The 20,234-nt window shown below is 40.4% G+C and overlaps 1 protein-coding gene across 3 annotated transcripts in view; it reads right to left on the bottom strand.

The window, feature by feature from the left end:
• The window catches only part of LOC140482385 (protein mono-ADP-ribosyltransferase PARP14-like), a 79,893-nt gene extending 59,987 nt beyond the window's left edge, over nucleotides 1-19,906 (bottom strand). For all 3 annotated transcript variants that reach the window (XM_072579789.1, XM_072579790.1, XM_072579791.1), the window contains exons 1-7: nucleotides 19,574-19,906; nucleotides 11,281-11,489; nucleotides 9,460-9,514; nucleotides 9,170-9,340; nucleotides 5,187-5,435; nucleotides 4,749-4,985; nucleotides 2,705-4,233 (exon numbers count right to left, since the gene is read on the bottom strand). In XM_072579789.1, the coding sequence (XP_072435890.1) occupies nucleotides 2,705-4,233; nucleotides 4,749-4,985; nucleotides 5,187-5,435; nucleotides 9,170-9,340; nucleotides 9,460-9,514; nucleotides 11,281-11,489; nucleotides 19,574-19,742 (2,619 nt within the window). In that variant the 5' untranslated portion in view covers nucleotides 19,743-19,906. The remainder of the gene's footprint in view (nucleotides 1-2,704; nucleotides 4,234-4,748; nucleotides 4,986-5,186; nucleotides 5,436-9,169; nucleotides 9,341-9,459; nucleotides 9,515-11,280; nucleotides 11,490-19,573) is intronic.
• Nucleotides 19,907-20,234: the final 328 nt, after the last annotated feature.

Genomic DNA, 20,234 nt, shown 5'->3' with positions numbered 1-20,234 from the left:
ATTTGCTTTTTCCAAATTCAGCACCTTGCATTTATCTCAATTAAACTGCATCTGCCACTCCTCAGCCCACTGGCCCATCTGATCAAGATGAGGTAACCTTCCTCACTGTCCACTTCACCTCCAATTTTGGTGTCATCTGCAAACTTGCTAACTATACCTCTTAAGCTCACATCCAAATCATTTATATAAATGACGAAATGTAGTGGACCTAGCACCGATCCTTGTGGCACTCCACTGGTCACAGGCCTCCAATCTGAAAAACAACCCTCCACCATAGAGTCATAGAGTCATAGAGATGTACAGCATGGAAACAAACCTTTCCGTCCAACCTGTCCATGCCGATCAGATATCCCAACCCAATCTAGTCCCACCTGCCAGCATCCGACCCATATCCCTTCAAACTCTTCCTATTCATATACCCATCCAAATGCCTCTTAAATGTTGCAATTGTACCAGCCTCCACCACTTCCTCTGGCAGCTCATTCCATACATGTACCACCCTCTGTGTGAAAAATTTGGCTTGTAGGTCTCTTTTATACCATTCCCCTCTCACCCTAAACCTATGCCCTCTATTTCTGGACTCCCCGACCCAGGGAAAAGACTTTGTCTATTTACTCTATCCAAGCCCCTCATAATTTTGTAAACCTCTATATGGTCACCCCTCAGCCTCTGACGCTCCAGGGAAAACAGCTCCAGCCTGTTCAGCCTCTCCCTATAGCTTAAATCCTCCAACCCTGGCAACATCCTCGTAAATCTTTTCTGAACCCTTTCAAGTTGCATAACATCTTTCTGATAGGAAGGAGTCCAGAACTGCACGCAATATTCTAACAGTGGCCTAACCAATGTCCTGTACAGCCGCAACATGACCTCCCAACTCCTGTACTCAGTACTCTGACCAGTAAAGGAAAACATACCAAATGCCTTCTTCACTATCCCTTCTACCTGTGACTCTACTTTCAAGGAGCTATGAACCTGCACTCCAAGGTCTCTTTGTTCAGCAACATGCCCTAGGACCTTACCATTAGTGTATAAGTCCTGCTAAGGTTTGCTTTCCCAGAATGCAGCATCTCACATTTATCTGAATTAAACTCCATCTGCCACTTCTCAGCCCATTGGCCCATCTGATCAAGATCCTGTTGTAATCTGAGGTAACCCTCTTTGATGTCCGCTACACCTCCAATTTTGGTGTCATCTGCAAACTCACTAACTGTACCTCTTATGCTCGCATCCAAATCATTTATGTAAATGACAAAACGTAGAGAACCCAGCACCGATCCTTGTGGCACTCCACTGGTCACAGGCCTCCAATCTGAAGAATAACCCTCCACCACCACCCTCTGTCTTCTACCTTTGTGCCAGTTCTGTATTCAAATGGCTAGTTCTTCTTGTATTCCATGAGATCTAACCTTGCTAATCAGTCTCCCCTGGGGAACCATGTCGAACACCTTACTGAAGTCCATATAGATCCCATCTAGCGCCTGCCCACATCAATCCTCTTTGTTACTTCTTTAAAAAACTCAATCAAGTTTGTGAGACATGATTTCCCACGCACAAAACCATGTTGAGTATCCCTAATCAGTTCATGCCTTTCCAGGATTTCAGGAGAAGGGCTTATACCCGAAACGTCGATTCTCCTGCTCCTTGGATGCTGCCTGCTGCGCTTTTCCAGCAACACATTTTTAAGCTCTGATCTCCAGCATCTGCAGTCCTCACATTCTCCTACACCTGATCAGGTCCTGTGGATTTATCCACTTTTAACCATTTCAAGACATCCAGCACTTCCTCCTCTGTAATATGGACATTTTGCAAGATGTCACCATCTATTTCCCTACAGTCTGTATCTTCCATATCCTTTTTCACAGTAAATACTGATGCAAGATATCATTTAGTATCTCCCCCATTTTCTGCGGCTCCACACAAAGGCTGTCTTGCTGATCTTTGAGGGGCCCTATTCTCTCCCTAGTTACCCTTTTGTCCTTAATGTATTTGTAAAGATTCTTTGGATTCTCCTTAATTCTATTTGCCAAAGCTATCTCATGTTCCCTTTTTTCCCTCCTGATTTCCCTCTTAAGTATACTCCTACTTCCTTTATACTCTTCTAAGGACTCACTCGATCTACCCTGTCTATACCTTACACATGCTTCCTTCTTTTTCTTAACCAAACCCTCAATTTCTTTAGTCATCCCGAATTCCCTATACCTACCAGCTTTTCCTTTCACCCTAACAGGAATATACTTTCTCTGGATTCTTGTTATCTCATTTCTGAAGGCTTCCCATTTTCCAACCGTCCCTTTACCTGCGAACATCTGCCCCCAATCAGCTTTTGAAAGTTCTTGCCTAATACTGTCAAAATTTCTCCAATTTAGGGCTTCAACTTTTATATCTGGTCTATCTTTTTCCCTCACTATTTTAAAACTAATCAAATTATGATAACTGGCCCCAAAGTGCTCCCCCACTAACACCTTAGTCACCTGCCTTACCTTATTTCCCAATAGTAGGTCAAGTTTTGCATCTTCTCTAGTTAGTATATCCACATTCTGATTCAAAAAATGTTGTGCCATCTGCCTTCACTCTATAAATGTTTGGGGTCTTGTTATAAATTCTACTCAACAATATTCAAGACACAAATCTTCATCTGATTTTTACATTAGTATAATTGTTTACCAAATAAATAAATTGAAGTAATTTTATCGTGTCGACTTACAGGCTGTGGGTGACTTGTCAAACTCTGGTACTCCTCATTGGTTTTAATTAACAACATGCAGTCATGACCTTTGGCTTTGACCTTTAGGATGTCTTTATGTTTAGACAGAGCTCTGGCCTCTCCTGGCTTGCTGTAAGTATAAGTTGTTGACTGAATCTGTGATAAGTTATCTTTAATAGCAGAAACTGCCTCATTCATATGCTCTGCTGCACCACATATTTTCAAACCTGGAGAAGGCTTTCTGATATATGATATAATGATGCCTTTGCTTTGCATTTCAGGTAGTTCTGAAAGTGTGAAGCAATTTTCCATATAGTCCACCTGCATTACCGTGGCAGATATGAGTTGTGTAATCACCTTCTTATTGTCCAGGTAATTCTTTATCATTTTTGCAACATCAGCAACAATGTTTGAATATCCTGCAATTAATATGGCACCCTTATTTTTCTCCTCTCTGATTCTGCTGTCTAGATTGTTTGACTTCATGTCAACTTCCAAGTCATTGAGGAATCTTTTCCACTTGTCGCCTTCAGTGACTTTGACTTGTTGTGGAGTCAAGTCAATCCTAATTTCCTGGAAAAGTTGCTTTATTTTATCTTCCCCTTTACTTACATCTGCCTTGACAGCCAAGAGCTCAACAGATTGTCCGTGCACCAATGTTGCCTTTATGCCATTTTGAATGAAGTGAGTTTGCACAAATTCCTTGAGGTCTAACGACTTGATAAAATCCATCATGCATGAAGACTGATGGAGAGGCTTCCTTTCTAATTGCGACTGAAATTGGCTGATGATTTTGAGAGCTTGGCAAACATCTTCCTTCAGCCCTTTCAGTTTTAAGGCAGGGGGAGTTTTGCAGGTGGATATTTCCACAGAGGAAACAATGGCTTTGACATGGCTTTGCACGAACTCCAACTCCTCAAGGCATTGCAATAATATCTGCTCTTCAACAGTATTCCTTACGATAGCTAATTCTTTCCTTGCCTTTTCCAATATTCCCTCTAGGATTTTGGAAGCTTCCAAGGTGTTATTTTTTTTGCCAACAAGGACGACCTTGTTTTCTGCAGAAAAATAACAAACATCAAGGCCAGGTGCTTTCAGTCCCCTACTTCTGTTCTTCACCTTTTCCCACAATTCTTTATCTGTTGGAAAGTCTCTGAAGTCAAATTGCCCAATGAATGTCCGAATTGCCTCTTCTGCCTGCTTCTTCCAGTCCTTAGCAATTCGGTAGTACAACAATATATTTGCATCAAAAGATGGCTTCAGAATCATTTCATTTGCATTTGCAGAGTTGGCAAAGGTAATGTTACAATAAACACTCTTTGCAATTTCTTCTAACTCTTGGTTATAGCAGCGAGTCTTTTCAATGTAGTTGAGAAGAATGGGATTGATGCAAATGCTACATCGTTCAGGCAGTTTGAATTTTGGATCATTACTTACACACAATGATAATTGCTGATCATGGTAATAACGGTTAACAGATAGCTGAATACCCTTTAGGCAATGTTCCCTCTCGATAACTCTTCTTACCACTGCAAAAATACAATTGAAACAAAGTAAATTGCACTAATAAATATACTACTTACTTAGTCTTTTATAGACTGACAACTCACTCTCACGCTGAAGGTGATTCATAAACTAAAATGGTTAGGTCTGTTCCCCTCTCTACAAATGCTTTCAGATCTGCTTCATACTTTCAGCACCTTCTGTTTTTATTTCAGATTTACAGCAACCATAGCATTTTGCTTTGATTCCAGACATGGTCATAAGTTTGTGAAAGCAATTTCATTAAGCTGCCGTTGTGGGTCTGCCACTGAGTTGGAAATCTGAATCAATGCCAGAATTGAAATTTTGATGGGAAAGGGACAGTAAATCAATTTTTCCAGTTGTGATTATTCCCTTAGCCAACCTACTAGCAAGTTGTTTTAAAATCAGAGCTATTAAAAGTTATTATGAAACTTAAACTTAGAAACAATGCAATGGAAAAGACAAAAATGTAACATTTGAATTATAAAATACAAATTTTTAAATGTTGAAATACTGTTACCCTCATGATCTTGATAACGAATAATGACTTTCTTTGCATGTCTTTGAACAATGATTTCTGTGATATCCCCACCACCGCTGCGATTTGTATTTGAAAAGTACAAGTCCAGGTAATCATCACTCAAACTGGGCTGAACTCCTTCTATCTGCACCGAATTCGTCTTGGCCAGACGTTGGACAGTGATACAATGGTTTTCAAATGGCTTCTGACCACAATTCTTCAGAAAGGAGTTGGCGTCTGATAAAGCAACATAAGGCAAAGTTCTATATTACAGCACAAAGTCACATTCTTCACAATTTGCAACACAGACTTCAGTGAAATCATTTCATTCAGTCCCTTGTATCAATCACACTGGCTTCATTTCCAAAATGCAAATAAATGAATCACTTTTAACTGAAGAAAAATTGTAAAAAATTCATAAAATGTAAGAATACTAACCTATATCAGTCTCAAATATGATCATTACATTTTCACCATCCTGCAAAGGTTCAATCTGATGCCGTGTGTTATTGCTCAGGCTGTCAACGTACAGTGAAATATGATCTACTCTCGAATTAACATCAAAACCTTTCAGAAGAAAAGTTCGGGGCTCATATTTATCATCTTCTTTCTTTTTGTCATATAATTGCACATCCAGAGTTTTGCCACCCAGCTTGTGCTGTTTTTGTGAAATTATTTTCTCCAAATCTGTAAACATAACACAGAAAGGCGAAACAATCAGTCAATGTTACACTTGCATGTACCTCACCTTGTATTACTCTTAACAAGCATAATGCTCGATCAAAATGGTACAGGTCCATTTGTTTGTTGCAAACCACCCACTCCATAACCTAATGTAACAGGCAACAAAGGGTAGATTATGCTGGAAAGGTTTAAAATGACTTTGTGAACAATCTCATCACTTCATTTATACTTGCTGCAAATTGTGAACTAAGGATATTCTATAAGAGAACTACCAATCTTACATATTAATCTGTTCAGCAACAATAGAAATTGCTGGAAAAGCTTAGCAGGTCTCGTAGATCTGTAGTGATAAATAAGAATTAACATTTTGGGTCGAGTGACCCTCAGTTCTGAGGAAAGGTCACTCGAGCCAAAATGTTAACTCTGATTTCCCTTCAATAGATGCTGCCAGATCTGCTGAGCTTTTCCAGAACTATCTATTTTTGGTTTAGATTTACAGCATCTGCAGTTTTTTCAGCTTATATTTAATCTTTTGAGCTTGTGAGTAAAAATTTTTTTAAAAAACAGCATTGGTGAATTCTGGTGCCCTGAGTGCCTTCCATACAAAAAAAAATTGCTTTCCTTCTGCCCTGTTGCTAACTCAGATCTGAGAATGTTTGGCGTGATGCTGACCTTGATATTATTGATATAGTTTAATTGTCTCTTCTCTCCAGAAGCAGACCCATCAGCTTGTGAATGAGATTATCCTGTTCTGGGATTTTTGCTAGATTTTACATGCAATGTAAATGATTTTGAGATTGAGTTAGATTTATTGCTGTACAAAACAAAGTGATTTGGGGATGAATTACATTGGGATGGCCAAATGCAATAAATATTGTATTACAGCTAGCCTACCATGTAAATGAAACTGGTACATTTAGGATCTTTAGTCTTATCCCAATTCTTGTCATTAACAAAAGGCATAAGACTGTTCATTATGTCTTCTCAGATGGTCAAACAAATATGCATTCAAATTAGGCCAAAATCCAGGTATAGTTCAGACTTCGGACAACAGCTAACCTTTGAACTGTTGCAGGTAGAAGTCAAAAATCATATTTTACTCCACACTTATGAACCCCAGTAATGTGTAATTTGGATTGTAAAGGGGTGCAATGATTACATCACTTATTACAGTATAATTTATTTGGGTCCTGGATGGCAAAGATATAATTCCTCAATGTGAGGCACTCAAAAACTTATGAGAACAACCACAACTACTATATTTGTGAGAATGTCGAAACTGAGCCCAAGATCTAAAACTAAGATGAAAAACATTCACTCAATAGGCTATTATTAAACTCTATGCAGTGATATTAATCCAGCCTTCTGAAAACCTGGAATCACTAATTGGTTGAAATCCTATGTCCTCCAAAGACTATTGAAATCGAATGAATCCTTAGAGTATAAAGGCAGTAGGAGTATACTTAAGAGGGAAATGAGGAGGGCAAAAAGGGGACATGAGATAGTTTTGGCAAATAGGGTTAAGGAGAATCCAGAGGGTTTTTATAAATACACAAAGGACAAAAAGTTAACTAGGGAGAGAATAAGGCCCCTCAAAGAGCAGCAAGGCAGCCTTTGTGTGGAGCCCCAGGATTTGGGGCAGATACTAAATGAGTATCTTGCATCAGTGTTTACTGTGGAGAAGGCTATGAAAGCTACAGAATGTGAGGAAATAGATGGTGACACCTTGAAAAATGTCCATATTACAAAGGAGGAGGTGTTGGATGTCTTGAATGCATAAAAGTGGATAACTTTCCAGGACCTGATCAGGTGTACCTTCAAACTCTATGGGAAGCTAGAGAAGTGATTGCTGGGGCCTTGCTGAGATACTTGTACCATTGATAGTCACAGGTGAGGTGCCAGAAGACTGGAGGTTGGCTAACATGGTGCCACTGTTTAAGAAAGGTGGTAAGGACAAACCAGGGAACTATAGACCAGTGAGGCTGACACTTGCGGTGGGCAAGTTGTTGGAGGGAATCCTGAGAGACAGGACTTACATGTATTTGAAAAGGCAAGGACTGATTAGTGATAGTCAACATGGCTTTGTGTGTGGGAAATCATGTCTCAGGAACTTGATTTGAGTTTTTTGAAAGAGTAACAAGAGGATTGATGAAGGCAGAGCTATAGATGTGTTCTATATGGACTTCAGTAAGTCATTTGACAAGGTTCCCTATGGGAGACTGATTAGCAACGTTAGATCTCATGGGATACGGGGAGAACTAGCCAGTTGGATACAGAACTGGCTCGAAGATAGAAGACAGAGGGTGGTGGAGGGTTGCTTTGCAGACTGGAGACCTCGTGTGCCTCAGGGATTGGTGCTGGGTCCACTACTTTTCGTCATTTATATAAATGATTTGGATGTGAACATAGGAGGTTTAGTTAGTAAGTTTGCAGACGACACCAAAATTGGAGGTGTATTGGACAGTGGTTACTTCAGATTACAACAAGATCTAGATCAGATGGGCCAATTGGCTGAGGAGTGGCAGATGGAGTTTAATTTAGATAAATGCAAGGTGCTGCATTTTGGGAAAGCAAATCAAAGCAGGACTAAAACACTTAGTGGGAAGGTCCTAGGGAGTGTTGCTGAACAAAGAGACCTGGGAGTGCAGGTTCATAGCTCCTTGAACGTAGAGTTGCAGGTAGATAGGATAGTGAAGAAGTATTTGTTATTATTTCCTTTATTGGTCAGAGTATTGAGTACAGGAGTTGGGAGGTCATGTTGCGGCTTTTGGAATATTGTGTGCAATTCTTGTCTCCTTCCTATTGGAAGGATGTTGTGAAACTTGAAAGGATTCAGAAAAAATTTACAAGAGTGTTGCCAGGGTTGGAGGATTTGAGCTATAGGGACAGCCTGAATAGGCTAGGGCTGCTTTCCCTGGATCATTGGAGGCTGAGGGGTAACCTTATTGAGGTTTATAAAATCATGAGGGATATGGATAGGAGAAACAGACTAGAGAGCATAGAACATAGAAGAAGAATACAGCGTAGTACAGGCCCTTTGGCCCTCGATGTTGCGTCGAGAAGTTCAGGGTGAGAGGGGAAAGATATAAAAGGTTCCTAAGGGGCAACTTTTTCATGCAGAGGGTGGTGCGTGAATGGAATGAGTTGCCAGAGAAAGTAGTGGAAGTTGGTACAATTACAGCATTTAAAAGACATCTGGATGGGTATATGAATCGGAAGGATTTAGAGGGATATAGACCAAGTGCTGGCAAATGGGACTAGATTAGGTTGGGATATCTGGTCAGCATGGACGAGTTGGACCGAAGGGTCTGTTTCTGTGCTGTACGTCTCTATGACTCTGTAACCATCTCTCAATTCTTTCATTCCCTACCTCATTGTGTTTTGCTGTCTCTGTCTTCCCCTTTTTGAATCAGGCACTTGCTATTAGAAATAACAAGCCCAGAATTGAGACTGTGTATCAGTCTCTTGCCGAATGGAGTATGGGTCGTATAAAGCTGAGACTATTAATAATTCTACTTGTATATTACTTTAACTTAATTTTTCTGCTCAGTTATGCCATAGAAAACAGATTCTATGGACTCCTGTGCAAAATATCAACATATCAATGCACAGCTTCATGATATATAAAGTGATAGGTATCTGCAGAATGCAGTCATTTTGAATTTGGTACCTTCAGATTTCTGTCACATATTCTCACTGTTTCTCTTAGTGCTACAGTTAATGATATATACATTTACCCTCTCTGCTTGAGCAGGTTACAAACCAAGAAGTTTCATCATTTACATGGATTTCCACATCTGACGCAAACCTCTCAAAATACATTGCGACAACATCTGTATCTAATGGACCGTCACTGTTGATCAGCAACTGATTGAGGCAACTGTCCTCTGTTTCGTAGGGATCAAGACCTGAAAAAGAAAAATCTACATGTGAAGGTGATTGTTTTCCCCCACCTTAGATAACGAATTTGGCACAAAACGATGGCTATGACAGGATGCAGTTAGTTCTTCAGAAACAAAGTCTGTACCTGATTCTTCAATTGGAACTGAAGACTCTTGATTTTGAAATCCCTTTGTTGGGCTCTGCATGAAAAAAAAAGAGAGCATTCATAGAATCCCAACAGGGTGGAAACAGGCCATTTGGCCCAACAAGTCCACACTAACCCTCTATGCAGACTCACCCCCTACCCTATAACCCTGCATTTCCCATGGATAATCCATCTAACCGACACACCCCATGGACACTATGACAATTTAGCATGGCCAATTTGCCTAACCTGCACATTTTTAGACTGTGGGAGGAAACCAGAGCACCCAGTGGAAACCCACACAGACACAGGGATAACATAGGCGAAAGTAAGGACCGCAGATGCTGAGATCAGAGTCCAGATTAGAGTAGTGCTGGAAAAGCACAGCAGGTCAGGCAGCATCCGAGAAGCAGGAAGATCGACGTTTCAGGCAAAAGCCCTTCATTCCTGATGAAGGGCTTTTGCCCGAAACATCGATTTTCCTGTTCCTCTGATGCTGCCTGACCTGCCGTACTTTTCCAGCACCATTCTAATCTAGACTCTGTCTATTTTAATTGCTGATTTTGAGAGTTTGGTAGTCCTTTCCTTGATTCTTTGCACACAACCGAGCTTAAACTTTCACACAATTTTAATAACCCCCTTCAGATTTTTAAGCAAACACTTCTGATATGAAATTTTCAAACTAAAAATCTTTATACTCATGACTAATTGTTCTGAAGTAACCCCTTTCTCCAGGAGAAGGTGTATCCACATCTAACCCCAGCCAGGTTGTCTGTGAACTGAAACTAAAAGCTTTCCAATCTTTGGGTTTCATGATTCTTCTATACCTAAACATGATGTTTCCTCTGGTTGATCATAAAACTTTCACAATATAAACACGTTCCCAATATCACTCAGGAATTTTGCTCTCAGACGCATTCCAGTTTAAAATCATTGTTTTAGAAAGACTGACAAACAGACCTCATCACCACAAATATAGGTTTCTGAAGCAGAATTCAATATGTACACCATTAACCACGGAAAGAGAGTTCAGTGAGCTAAAAATCTTGTGTAGAATCATCCAGTGTCATTAGATTGTGAGAAAAGTGACTTAGGCTACAGATCAACATTTTGGACAATTTGTGAATAGTTTTTCTTTCTGAATTTAATTCCTTGGGCAAAGTACTTTTCTGATAACACCATAGTTTTATAATTTTGCTATACTGTAAGTTTTTACTCACAAACTTTAATGTAAGGGTTTTCCGAGAAAGAAGGGAAAAACCTTTCTACTCCTGAGGTAAGTTATCATAGCCTCTGTGTGTATAAATCTAAAATTCTCCCACAACCTGGGTCAGGTCTCTCTCAACTTGTTCTGTGACTGCAGACTGTATGTGTGTTGTACGATTTCAAACTATTCTTAATAATCTTTATATCTTTCCTTGAGTAAATATTGTTTGCCATAAATATGTTATTTAATTTGCAACTTAAGAAACCGGGCTGACTTGTCCTGATAAGCATATATTTGGCAATGCAGTAAAGGTGAAGTTCAATAGTCCTATTAGACCATAAGGTCACTCTGACAGAGATGGTTGGTAGCCACTTAACCAGAGGATCATCACACCTCAGGAGAGATGAGAGATTGAGGTATTCATAGTACCCTTAGCCACTGTGGGAATTGAGTCCATGATATTGACCATTATTCTGCGATGTAACATATCTGTCCAGCAAACTGAGCTAACCAATCTCCTTTTGCAAACTCAAAATTTTTACTAACCAATGGAGGAGTGGGACAAACAAAGGCATCGGACCATGACCTTCAACATTACGTATGTAGTGACTTACTTGTTCATGTCTGTTGTGGCTTTGTGAACAGGTCAGTAATTGGCTTTGTTCTATTGCTAGCTTTTTGCTGGAGCTTGCTGTAAATTTATTGGGGCTCTCAGACCTTTTTCTCCTATTGTCGGACTCATACTCGATAACTCGAAGCTGAACAGTCTCTGAGCTCATTAGCTGCACTGTATGGAACTCCTTCTTCAACACATTTTCCTTCACTGATAATACAAAATAAACACATCATTTCTATTCAGAATTTTGTAGAAATAGCATACATTTATACTACCTTTAACAGTTGGCTTATCATTTCCATTGATAATCATCAACATGCAGCTTATTAGCTTACTAATTACATTAAATCAGTAAAATCTGTTTGCATCATTCTGCCATGACAACCACACTATTTTCGACCAAGCTACATTAAGACCTGAATAGTTCCAGCCTGCAGATAGCACTATGTGCCATAATAAAGAAATGGTGTAGAGGTGCTGGTATTGGACTGGGGTGGACAAAGTCAAAAATCACGTGACAGCAGGTTATTGTCCAACAAGTTTATTTGAAATCACATTCTTTCAGAGCAACACTCCTTCACCAAGTAGTGAAGATGATGATGCTTCCGGTTTTAGAGATTCAATCACATTTTGTACATGCAATTTAATCAATTAAGTAGTCAGGCTAAGAATTCATCAACCTGACGCAATGGTACTGAACTAGCAACTCTGAGGCCAGGAGCACATAAGCCCACTATGGATTCAACAGGCCTCAATTTGTTGGCCAGCACCAGAAATAGTACCACAGATTATTGTAAAAATCCACTAATGAAGGAGTTGTACCATTAGATCAAGATAACAAAGACTCCTAACTAACATAAACCCATTAATATTCTTTAGGGAAGGGAAAGGTGATGGCCTAGTGGTTTTCTCGCTAGACTATTATCAGAAAATTCAGCTTATGTTCTGGGACCCTGATTCAAATCTCATCACAGTGGATGGTATCATTTGAATTCAATAATAATCTGGAATTATGAATCTACTGATGACCATAAGACTGTTGGGAAAAAAAAGCCCATCTAGTTCATTGATGTCCTTCTGGTAAGGAAATCTGCCACCCTAACCTAGTCTGGCCTACATATGGCTCCAGGCCCACAGCAATTGGGTTGTCTCTCAATTGGCCTAGCGAGCCATTCAGTTCAAAAGTAAATAGGGACAGGCAATAAATACTATCCTGCCAACAATGCCCATGTCCCGTGTGTGAATTAAAAAAACTTTACCATCTTAATCTGTACACCCATTTTGTCTTATTACCTTAAGTAAATATTAAAAGAAATAATCACCTACATGCTGCTTCATCTGCCAACATGAAGGAGTTGTACCATTAGGTCAAGGTGATAAAGACTCCTAAGACTCCCCCCACCTTATCTCAGTGCCAACCCCCGGATTCAGCACCGCCCTCTTGACCTGCAATTTTCTTCCTGACCTCTCCGCCCCCACCCCCTCTCCGGCCTATCACCCTCAACCTCACCTCCTTCCACCTATCGTATTTCCAGCGCCCCTCCCCCAAATTCCACACCCCCCTACCTTTTATCTTAGCCCGCTTGGCACACCAGCCTCATTCCTGAACAAAGGCTTATGCCCGAAACGTCGATTCCCCTGCTCCTCAGATGTTGCCTAGCCTGCTGCGCTTTTCCAGCACCACACTTTTCAACTCTTAACCGTACACCAAGTATTGAGAATCCCACTCGATACTTCGAGCCAGCCCCAGCACTCTATAAGATCATGACAGACTCTACTCTCTTACACATCTCCAATAATCTTTCATCCCCTTGGTAATCAAACATCTAGCTATCCCTGCCATAAAAATATTTAAAGATTCTTCATCCATGACATAGGGAAGGAAGTCTTAGGAGTCTTTATCACCTTGACCTAATGGTACAACTCCTTCATGTTGGCAGATGAAGCAGCATGTAGGTGATTATTTCTTTTAATATTTACTTAAGGTAATAAGACAAAATGGGTGCACAGATTAAGATGGTAAAGTTTTTGTTAATTCACACATGGGACATGGGCATTGTTGGCAGGATAGTATTTATTGCCTGTCCCTACTTATATACAAGGGAATTTTAAAGACTTACAAAGATAAACAATATATTGTCATCAATGTTTTAAGTGGGCATCCCTTTATTTTAAACTCTGACTCCTTATTCTAAATTGTCCCACAAGAAGAAACATCCTTTCAATATCCATCCAGCCAAGTAACCTTAGGATCTTATCATATCATGCATTAATTTACCTGGCTGCGTCACAAAACAGATCCTCTGCACAGAGCGTGGAAGTGTCCATGCTACACTATTTTGGCCACAAGACATGAATATAATAGCATGAATTATTAAATATTAAACTGATCATCAATTAGAAAATGTCATGGAGGATAGGAACTAAAATAATTTATTTTTCTTTGGAAAGTTACTTCCAAGCCATTTTGTAATAGTGTGTTCAGATTCACTGTAGCAATTCACTGTGTTAAAAAAAATACCGAATTTTCTTGCTGGATTTTCACTAATTATCTAAAATCTGTGTCCATTAGTTATTGATCCATTCACCACTAACATCCGTTTCTGCTTATTTGCTCCATCAAAACAGTCGTTGATTATGGATCAAATTGTACACAACATGTATCAATATTTACAACTGCAACATTGGTAACATATCTGATCATGAACGTGATTGCAAAATATATAATCAGATACATTTGAAAAGAGTGCTTAGACTAGTAATCATCTATGTCATAAAGTCATGTGAGTACAGGGGAATTCCTTTTGGAGAATTTTGCAACACTGAAAACTCTCTTCCCTCTGCTTCTACTCTTTGTACTACTGAGGCATAGATAGGGTGGATAGTCAGAGTCTTTTACGCCAGGGTGTATATGTCAAATAATAGGGGGCATAGGTTTAAGGTGAAAGGAAGAAAGTTGAAATGAGATGAACGAGCAAAATATTTTTTGCAGAGGATCTCAGATGCCTGAAATGTGCTGCCTGTGGAGGTGACAGAGACAGATAAGACAGCAATGTTTAACAGGTATTCAGACAAACACATAGACTCGCTAACGTTAAGGGCATTTAAATAGGGATTGGACATACATATGGATAATAATGGAACGGTGTAGGTTAGATGGGCATCAGATTATTTTCACAGGTCGGCGCAACATCAAGGGCCAAAGGACCTGTATTGCGCTGTGACATTCTATGTTTCTATGAACAGTCAGGGAATAGTTAGATACAGACCATGTACAGACAAAGGGGATTAGTTCATGGTCAGTGCAGACATGGTGGACAAAGGGCCAGTTCCTGTGCTGTACTGATCTATTTTCTATGTTGTAAACTTTTGAAAGTAAAGATAAGTCAGAAGACATCAGTGGCACTGTACAGTTCCAGCTAGGGTTGTCTCCTGAAACAAAAGCAAAGTTATGTGCGTGCTGGAAATCTGAACTAAAAGCAAAGAAAGCTAGAAAAATTCAACAGGTCAGACAGCATCTGTGGAGAAAAGCAGAATTAGCATCATAGATCAAGGACATCTCTTCACCTAATACATTTTGACTTCAAAAGCACTACAGCATTGTTACACTGCCAACTGCTGCTCATTACCTTTCCAGCATTAGGTCGGATCAGTAGCTCAGAAGGAATCACTAAATTTAACAGTATTTTCTTCTTGAGTTGTAAATTTAATAAAGTATGACTTCATCTTCGATAAGACTCTCATTGAACAGTGGAGGTAAGTTCTACTCCAAATTACCAACTGTGCTGACAAACCTACTGTAGTGAACACTGTTGAAAAATTGCAAAAGACTTGCAAAAAAGTTTTATTTCAATGATTACAATGGACAGAAAAATACAACTAAACTATAACAATGTCAAATGTAAAGTGGTGCAAAGTGGGAAAAAATAGCATCTATCACATATAAAGAGTTATGGAATCTAGGAGGCATAGATATTTTATGGCACAGGCACCAATTGATTAGATTCCCTACAATGTGGAAACAAGCCCTTGAGCCCAACAAGTCTACACCGACCCTCTGAAGAGTAGCCCACCCAGTCCCATTTCCCTCTGACTAATGCACCTAACACTGTGGGCAATTTAGAATAGCCAATTCACCTGATCTGCACACCTTTGGACAGTGGGAAGAAACCAGAGCACACCCACGCAGACACAGGGAGGATGTGCAAACTCCACACAGAGAGTCACCCAAGACTAGAATTGAACCTTGAACCCTGGTGCTGTGATGCAGCAGTGCTAAACACTGAGCCACCATGCCACCCTCAAAGGGTACAATGAGCGCAGTCCAGCTCTATGTCAAGCAATCCAGTCAGACCCACTCCCCCACTCCCTGTAGTCCAGCAAGTTAATTTCCCTCAAGTGCCCATCCAATTTTCATTTGCAATCCTGTATCATGTCTGCTTCCACACTTAATAGTATTTTCCACGTCACTGCCATTTGCTGTGTAAAAATGTTCTTCTTCACAGTTACCCTATCTGTGACCCAAAGTCTACGTCCCTAGTCCTTGTATGATATGCTCATTGGAACACCTTTTCTTCATCTCTTTTATCTAAAGTTGTGATGTTGTGGTATATTTCTATCAAACCTGCCCCCAGCCTGCTTTACTGCAAGGGGAAGAACACTAGATTCTCCAGCCAAAACTTGTGGTTTAAATCTTTCCAGCCTGAAAATCAGGGGAAATCTACACCTGCAAGGACCCTCACATTCTCCCTGCAATTTGGTGACCAGTACAGGTTGCAAAACTCTCATTGTAGCTTCACCAGTGCTTTGTAAAAGTTCATTGTAAAATCCCTGTTTTTTTATACTCAATACCTCTATATTGTTATGAAGATATGGGTGTACCTTTAAGAGAGTTTAAATTAACAATATAAGGTCAAGATTCTATATGCTTTGTAAGCCTCTCTCAATATGTTCTGTCACCTTCAAGGACCTGTGCATATGAACCCTCAGGTTCGCTGTCTCTGCACACCCTTAGATTTATCTAAATTACATTTAAATTGCCCAAAACTATCCCCATGCCTATTACATCTACTCAAACTTCTCTGTCTTAAATTCCATTTGCCACCTATCTGCCCATCTTGCTATCCTGTTGCCACATCTCAAAACAAACTTTACTTTGTATTCCAATATCTTAATCGCATATATAAGAGCAGTGATCCTATGTGTGACCCCTTGAGGAACACCACTGTTTACTATCCCCCATCTAAGTAACAAACATTTTCCATAACTTGCTGTTTTCTGTCTTTAAACCAATTTTTAAATCCAAACTGACACTGACCTTTCTTTCCGTGAGCTTTTAACCTGATTAAATAGCACATGTAAACTGAGACGCCAACCTGGGACTTAATTCATAAATGGAATGTGGGTGTCATTCTCTGGAACAGTATTTAGTGCTCATTCCTAATTGCCCTTAAACTTCATGGCTTGCTGGGCCAATTCAGAGGGCAGTTAAGAGTCAACCACAATGCTGTGGCTCAAGAGTCACGTTGTTGGCCAGGTTACATGAGGAAAGCAAATTCCCTTCCTATTAGTGAAGCAAACAGGTATTCATAATGTTTTAATTTTCAGATTTTTAATTTCAAGTATCACTATTTACCATAGTGGGATGTGAATCCATTTCTCCAAAGCATTAATCTGGGACTCTGGATTATGAGTCATAAAGTCGTAGAGGTGTACAGCACAGAAACAGACCCTTCAGTGCATCTCGTCCACGCTGACCAGATCTCCCAACCCAAACTAGACCCACCTGCCAGCACCTGGCCCATATCCCTCCAAACCCTTCCTCTTCATATACCTATCCAGATGCCTATCACATTACTACCAATCCCCAATACTTTCAGACTTGGGTCTTTTAAATGGTCAGAAAAGTGTGATCTGAAGCACCTAAATTTCTACATTGCCTTGCCAGAAGGCACAGTCCCCAACACAAAGTCAACTCCTCCCACCAGAATGTAAATTAAACATCAACAAATTAAACACAAAATCTTTATGCACGGATCTAAATGTCATGGCTTGACCACATTTAGAGCCTTCTGTGGTCTGATTGGCACAGTAATGAAAGACACATAGACTTAGATGAATTCAAAGCAAGCCGTAAGGCTGAGCATTGTAAATCTTATACTTTCCTGCCTAACAAGTAAAGCAGATGAGTTACAGGGAAGAAAATATAAATTAGATCAAGGTGATGGAGAAGGCAGGACCTTTACAAAGCGTGTAAATGATTAAATGCTGTAGATTAGATTACAGTGTGGAAACAGGCCCTTTGGCCCAACAAGTCCACACCGACCCGCCGAAGCGCAACCCACCCATACCCCTCCATTTACCCCTTACCTAACACTATGGGCAATTTAGCACGGCCAATTCACCTGACCTGCACATCTTTGGACTGTGGGAGGAAACCGGAGCAAACCCACACAGACATGGGGAGAACGTGCAAACTCTACACAGTCAGTCGCCTAAGGTGGGAATTGAACCCGGGTCTCTGGCACTGTGAGGCAGCAGTGCTAACCACTGTGCCACCCACATAAAGTCAAGCCAGCATATTATAAGTAATTTCAGGAAGTTAGACCAGACCACACACAATTGTGGTGGTGCAATGTTCTTTTGAGGCAGACTTTAAGAGGACTTTTGCACTGGAAAGAGAATGTCAAGCATCTGCAATATCTGACAAGCCAGATATTATATTAGCAATCGTTGCAAATGATGTTGAAGAGTAAAATTGGAGAAGATCTAAAAGGCGGTTATGTGAAATAACATGTTTATTACTCTTGTCCTTCCAAGATAAAGATTTAGAGTAAGGTCAAGGTTTGGTACAAACAGTACAAGGTGGTTTCCCTCCAGAGTTGACGCATATATGTGTCATCAGGAAAACACAATGATTTTTGTGTTCCTATTCACTTACTTTCAGTCTCTTCCTACCTTCCTATTTGCATAACTAGATCGGAATTTCCATTTTGGTACTTGGTAGCAACATTGTATTGGGTGTTGGCCTCTTGATAGTGAATTGAATGACAATAAAAATCAAGTGGTTCCTATTACAGGTGGGTAATTTGGAACATCCCATCTCACAAAGGGTCATTTGTGGTACAGTGGTAATGTCCCTACATCTGCATCAGAAAACCTAGGTTCAACCGAGGAGAGGTTATGGCCTACATGTTTTATTACTGGACTGTTAATTCAGAGACCCAGGTAATGTGCTGGGGTCCCAGGTGGATGGCAAGTGGCAGATTTTGAATTCAATAAAAGAAGTCTGGAATTAACAGTCTAAGGATGTTAGGGTTAGGGTTGAGAGCATCTAATGATGACTGAATTCATTGCTAATTGTTGTAAAACTCCATCTGGTTCACTCATGTCCTTTGGGGGAGGGAAACTGCCATCCTTACCTGGTCTAGCCTGCCTGTGACTCCAGACCCACAACAATGTTATTAACTCTTAACTGCCCTCTGGGATGGGCAATAAATGCTGGCCTAGCCAGTGACATCTGTATCGCATGACTGAATTTTAAAAAGACTGCCACCGATTCTGGAGGTGCGTAATTACCTCTCTGTAACAGATTGAATTGAAAATATCTTCATTTGTAAAAGAAAAGGCAATTCAGTTCAAATTCGTTGTCACATAAGTTTTCGATCAGCCGCTTTACTCCTGAATGGGGAAATGAAAATCTACCTTGCCATAAGGACACTGATCACCCACTATTTATAACCTCCAAACAAGCATACCCTTTCTTTCCCATATTTCTGGTAATGGATAGAAAATAACACGTATTATCATTAGATATATCTTGGAGCAACAGAGGAACATTCAGAATAAAAGCAGGAAGCGCTGGAGACGGCATCTGTGGAGAGAGAAAAACAACTAACGTTTTGAGTGCAGTATGACTCTTTTTCAGTATGCCCCAATTTCAACCGATCCCATTCAGTGTAAAATCCGTGCACTTGCTCTAAAAAAAACTATCGATCTTTCAAAACGTGTCTAAATGCTGCAATTAAGAGTTAAACAATGATAGACACAGAAAACAGTTGGCGTAATAGGACACTTCAGAACAGCGGAAGTACATTATTCTCAAAAGAAAAATTCAAAAGTTGATCGGTGTGAAATTGCATTGAATATATTTTCCAATCAACCTGCTCAGAGACACACCTCTCTAACTGTATTGTATAACATCCCGACACAAATCAAAATTCCCTAATCAAGACAAATACTCGCTTGCTGACTCAGGGAACTTTCGCCTATTTTCAGCGGTAGTGCCTTACCCTGTTCATTTTTAAAGTAGACCAGGAATTTCCTCGGATCTTCGTGTGCTTTGATCTCACATTCACCTCCGCCGGATTTCTTTTTGCTTTGGAAATAAATGGCGAGTTTACTTTTGACAGAGCCCAGCTCGACAGGGAGTCCCTCCACTAACACCGGGAACTCTGCCATTACTCCTGGCTTGACTTCTTTGAGATCGCAGCTTCAGCCTTGCCGCTTGTCAACCCTCGGTCTGGAACGAGGTAACTCTACCGGAGAGGTCTGGGGAGGGTTCAAACTGAGTTCCCTCGTCGGGGAACGGGTATTTTCCTTTACAACTCTATTCGTCTTGTCATTGCTCGGAAACATCCTTCCGTGAACGAGAATCGAAAGTGAAAGGTTACAGACATGTACATGACTGTATATGGTCAGAGCCAATATGTATTTAAAGGTAGCCAATGTCACCCTGATTAATGAAGGGCAGCGCCTCGAAAGCTAGTGCTTCCAAATAAACCTGGATTAGATTAGATTACTTACAGTGTGGAAACAGGCCCTTCGGCCCAACAAGTCCACACCGCCCCTCCGAAGCGCAACCCACCCATACCCCTAACCTAACACTACGGGCAATTTAGCATGGCCAATTCACCTGACCTGCACATCTTTGGAATGTGGGAGGAAACCGGA

This window comes from Chiloscyllium punctatum, chromosome 10 (assembly GCF_047496795.1).
Source record: "Chiloscyllium punctatum isolate Juve2018m chromosome 10, sChiPun1.3, whole genome shotgun sequence".
Taxonomy (NCBI): Eukaryota; Metazoa; Chordata; class Chondrichthyes; order Orectolobiformes; family Hemiscylliidae; genus Chiloscyllium; species Chiloscyllium punctatum.
This window is presented reverse-complemented; position numbering and strand designations above follow the sequence as displayed.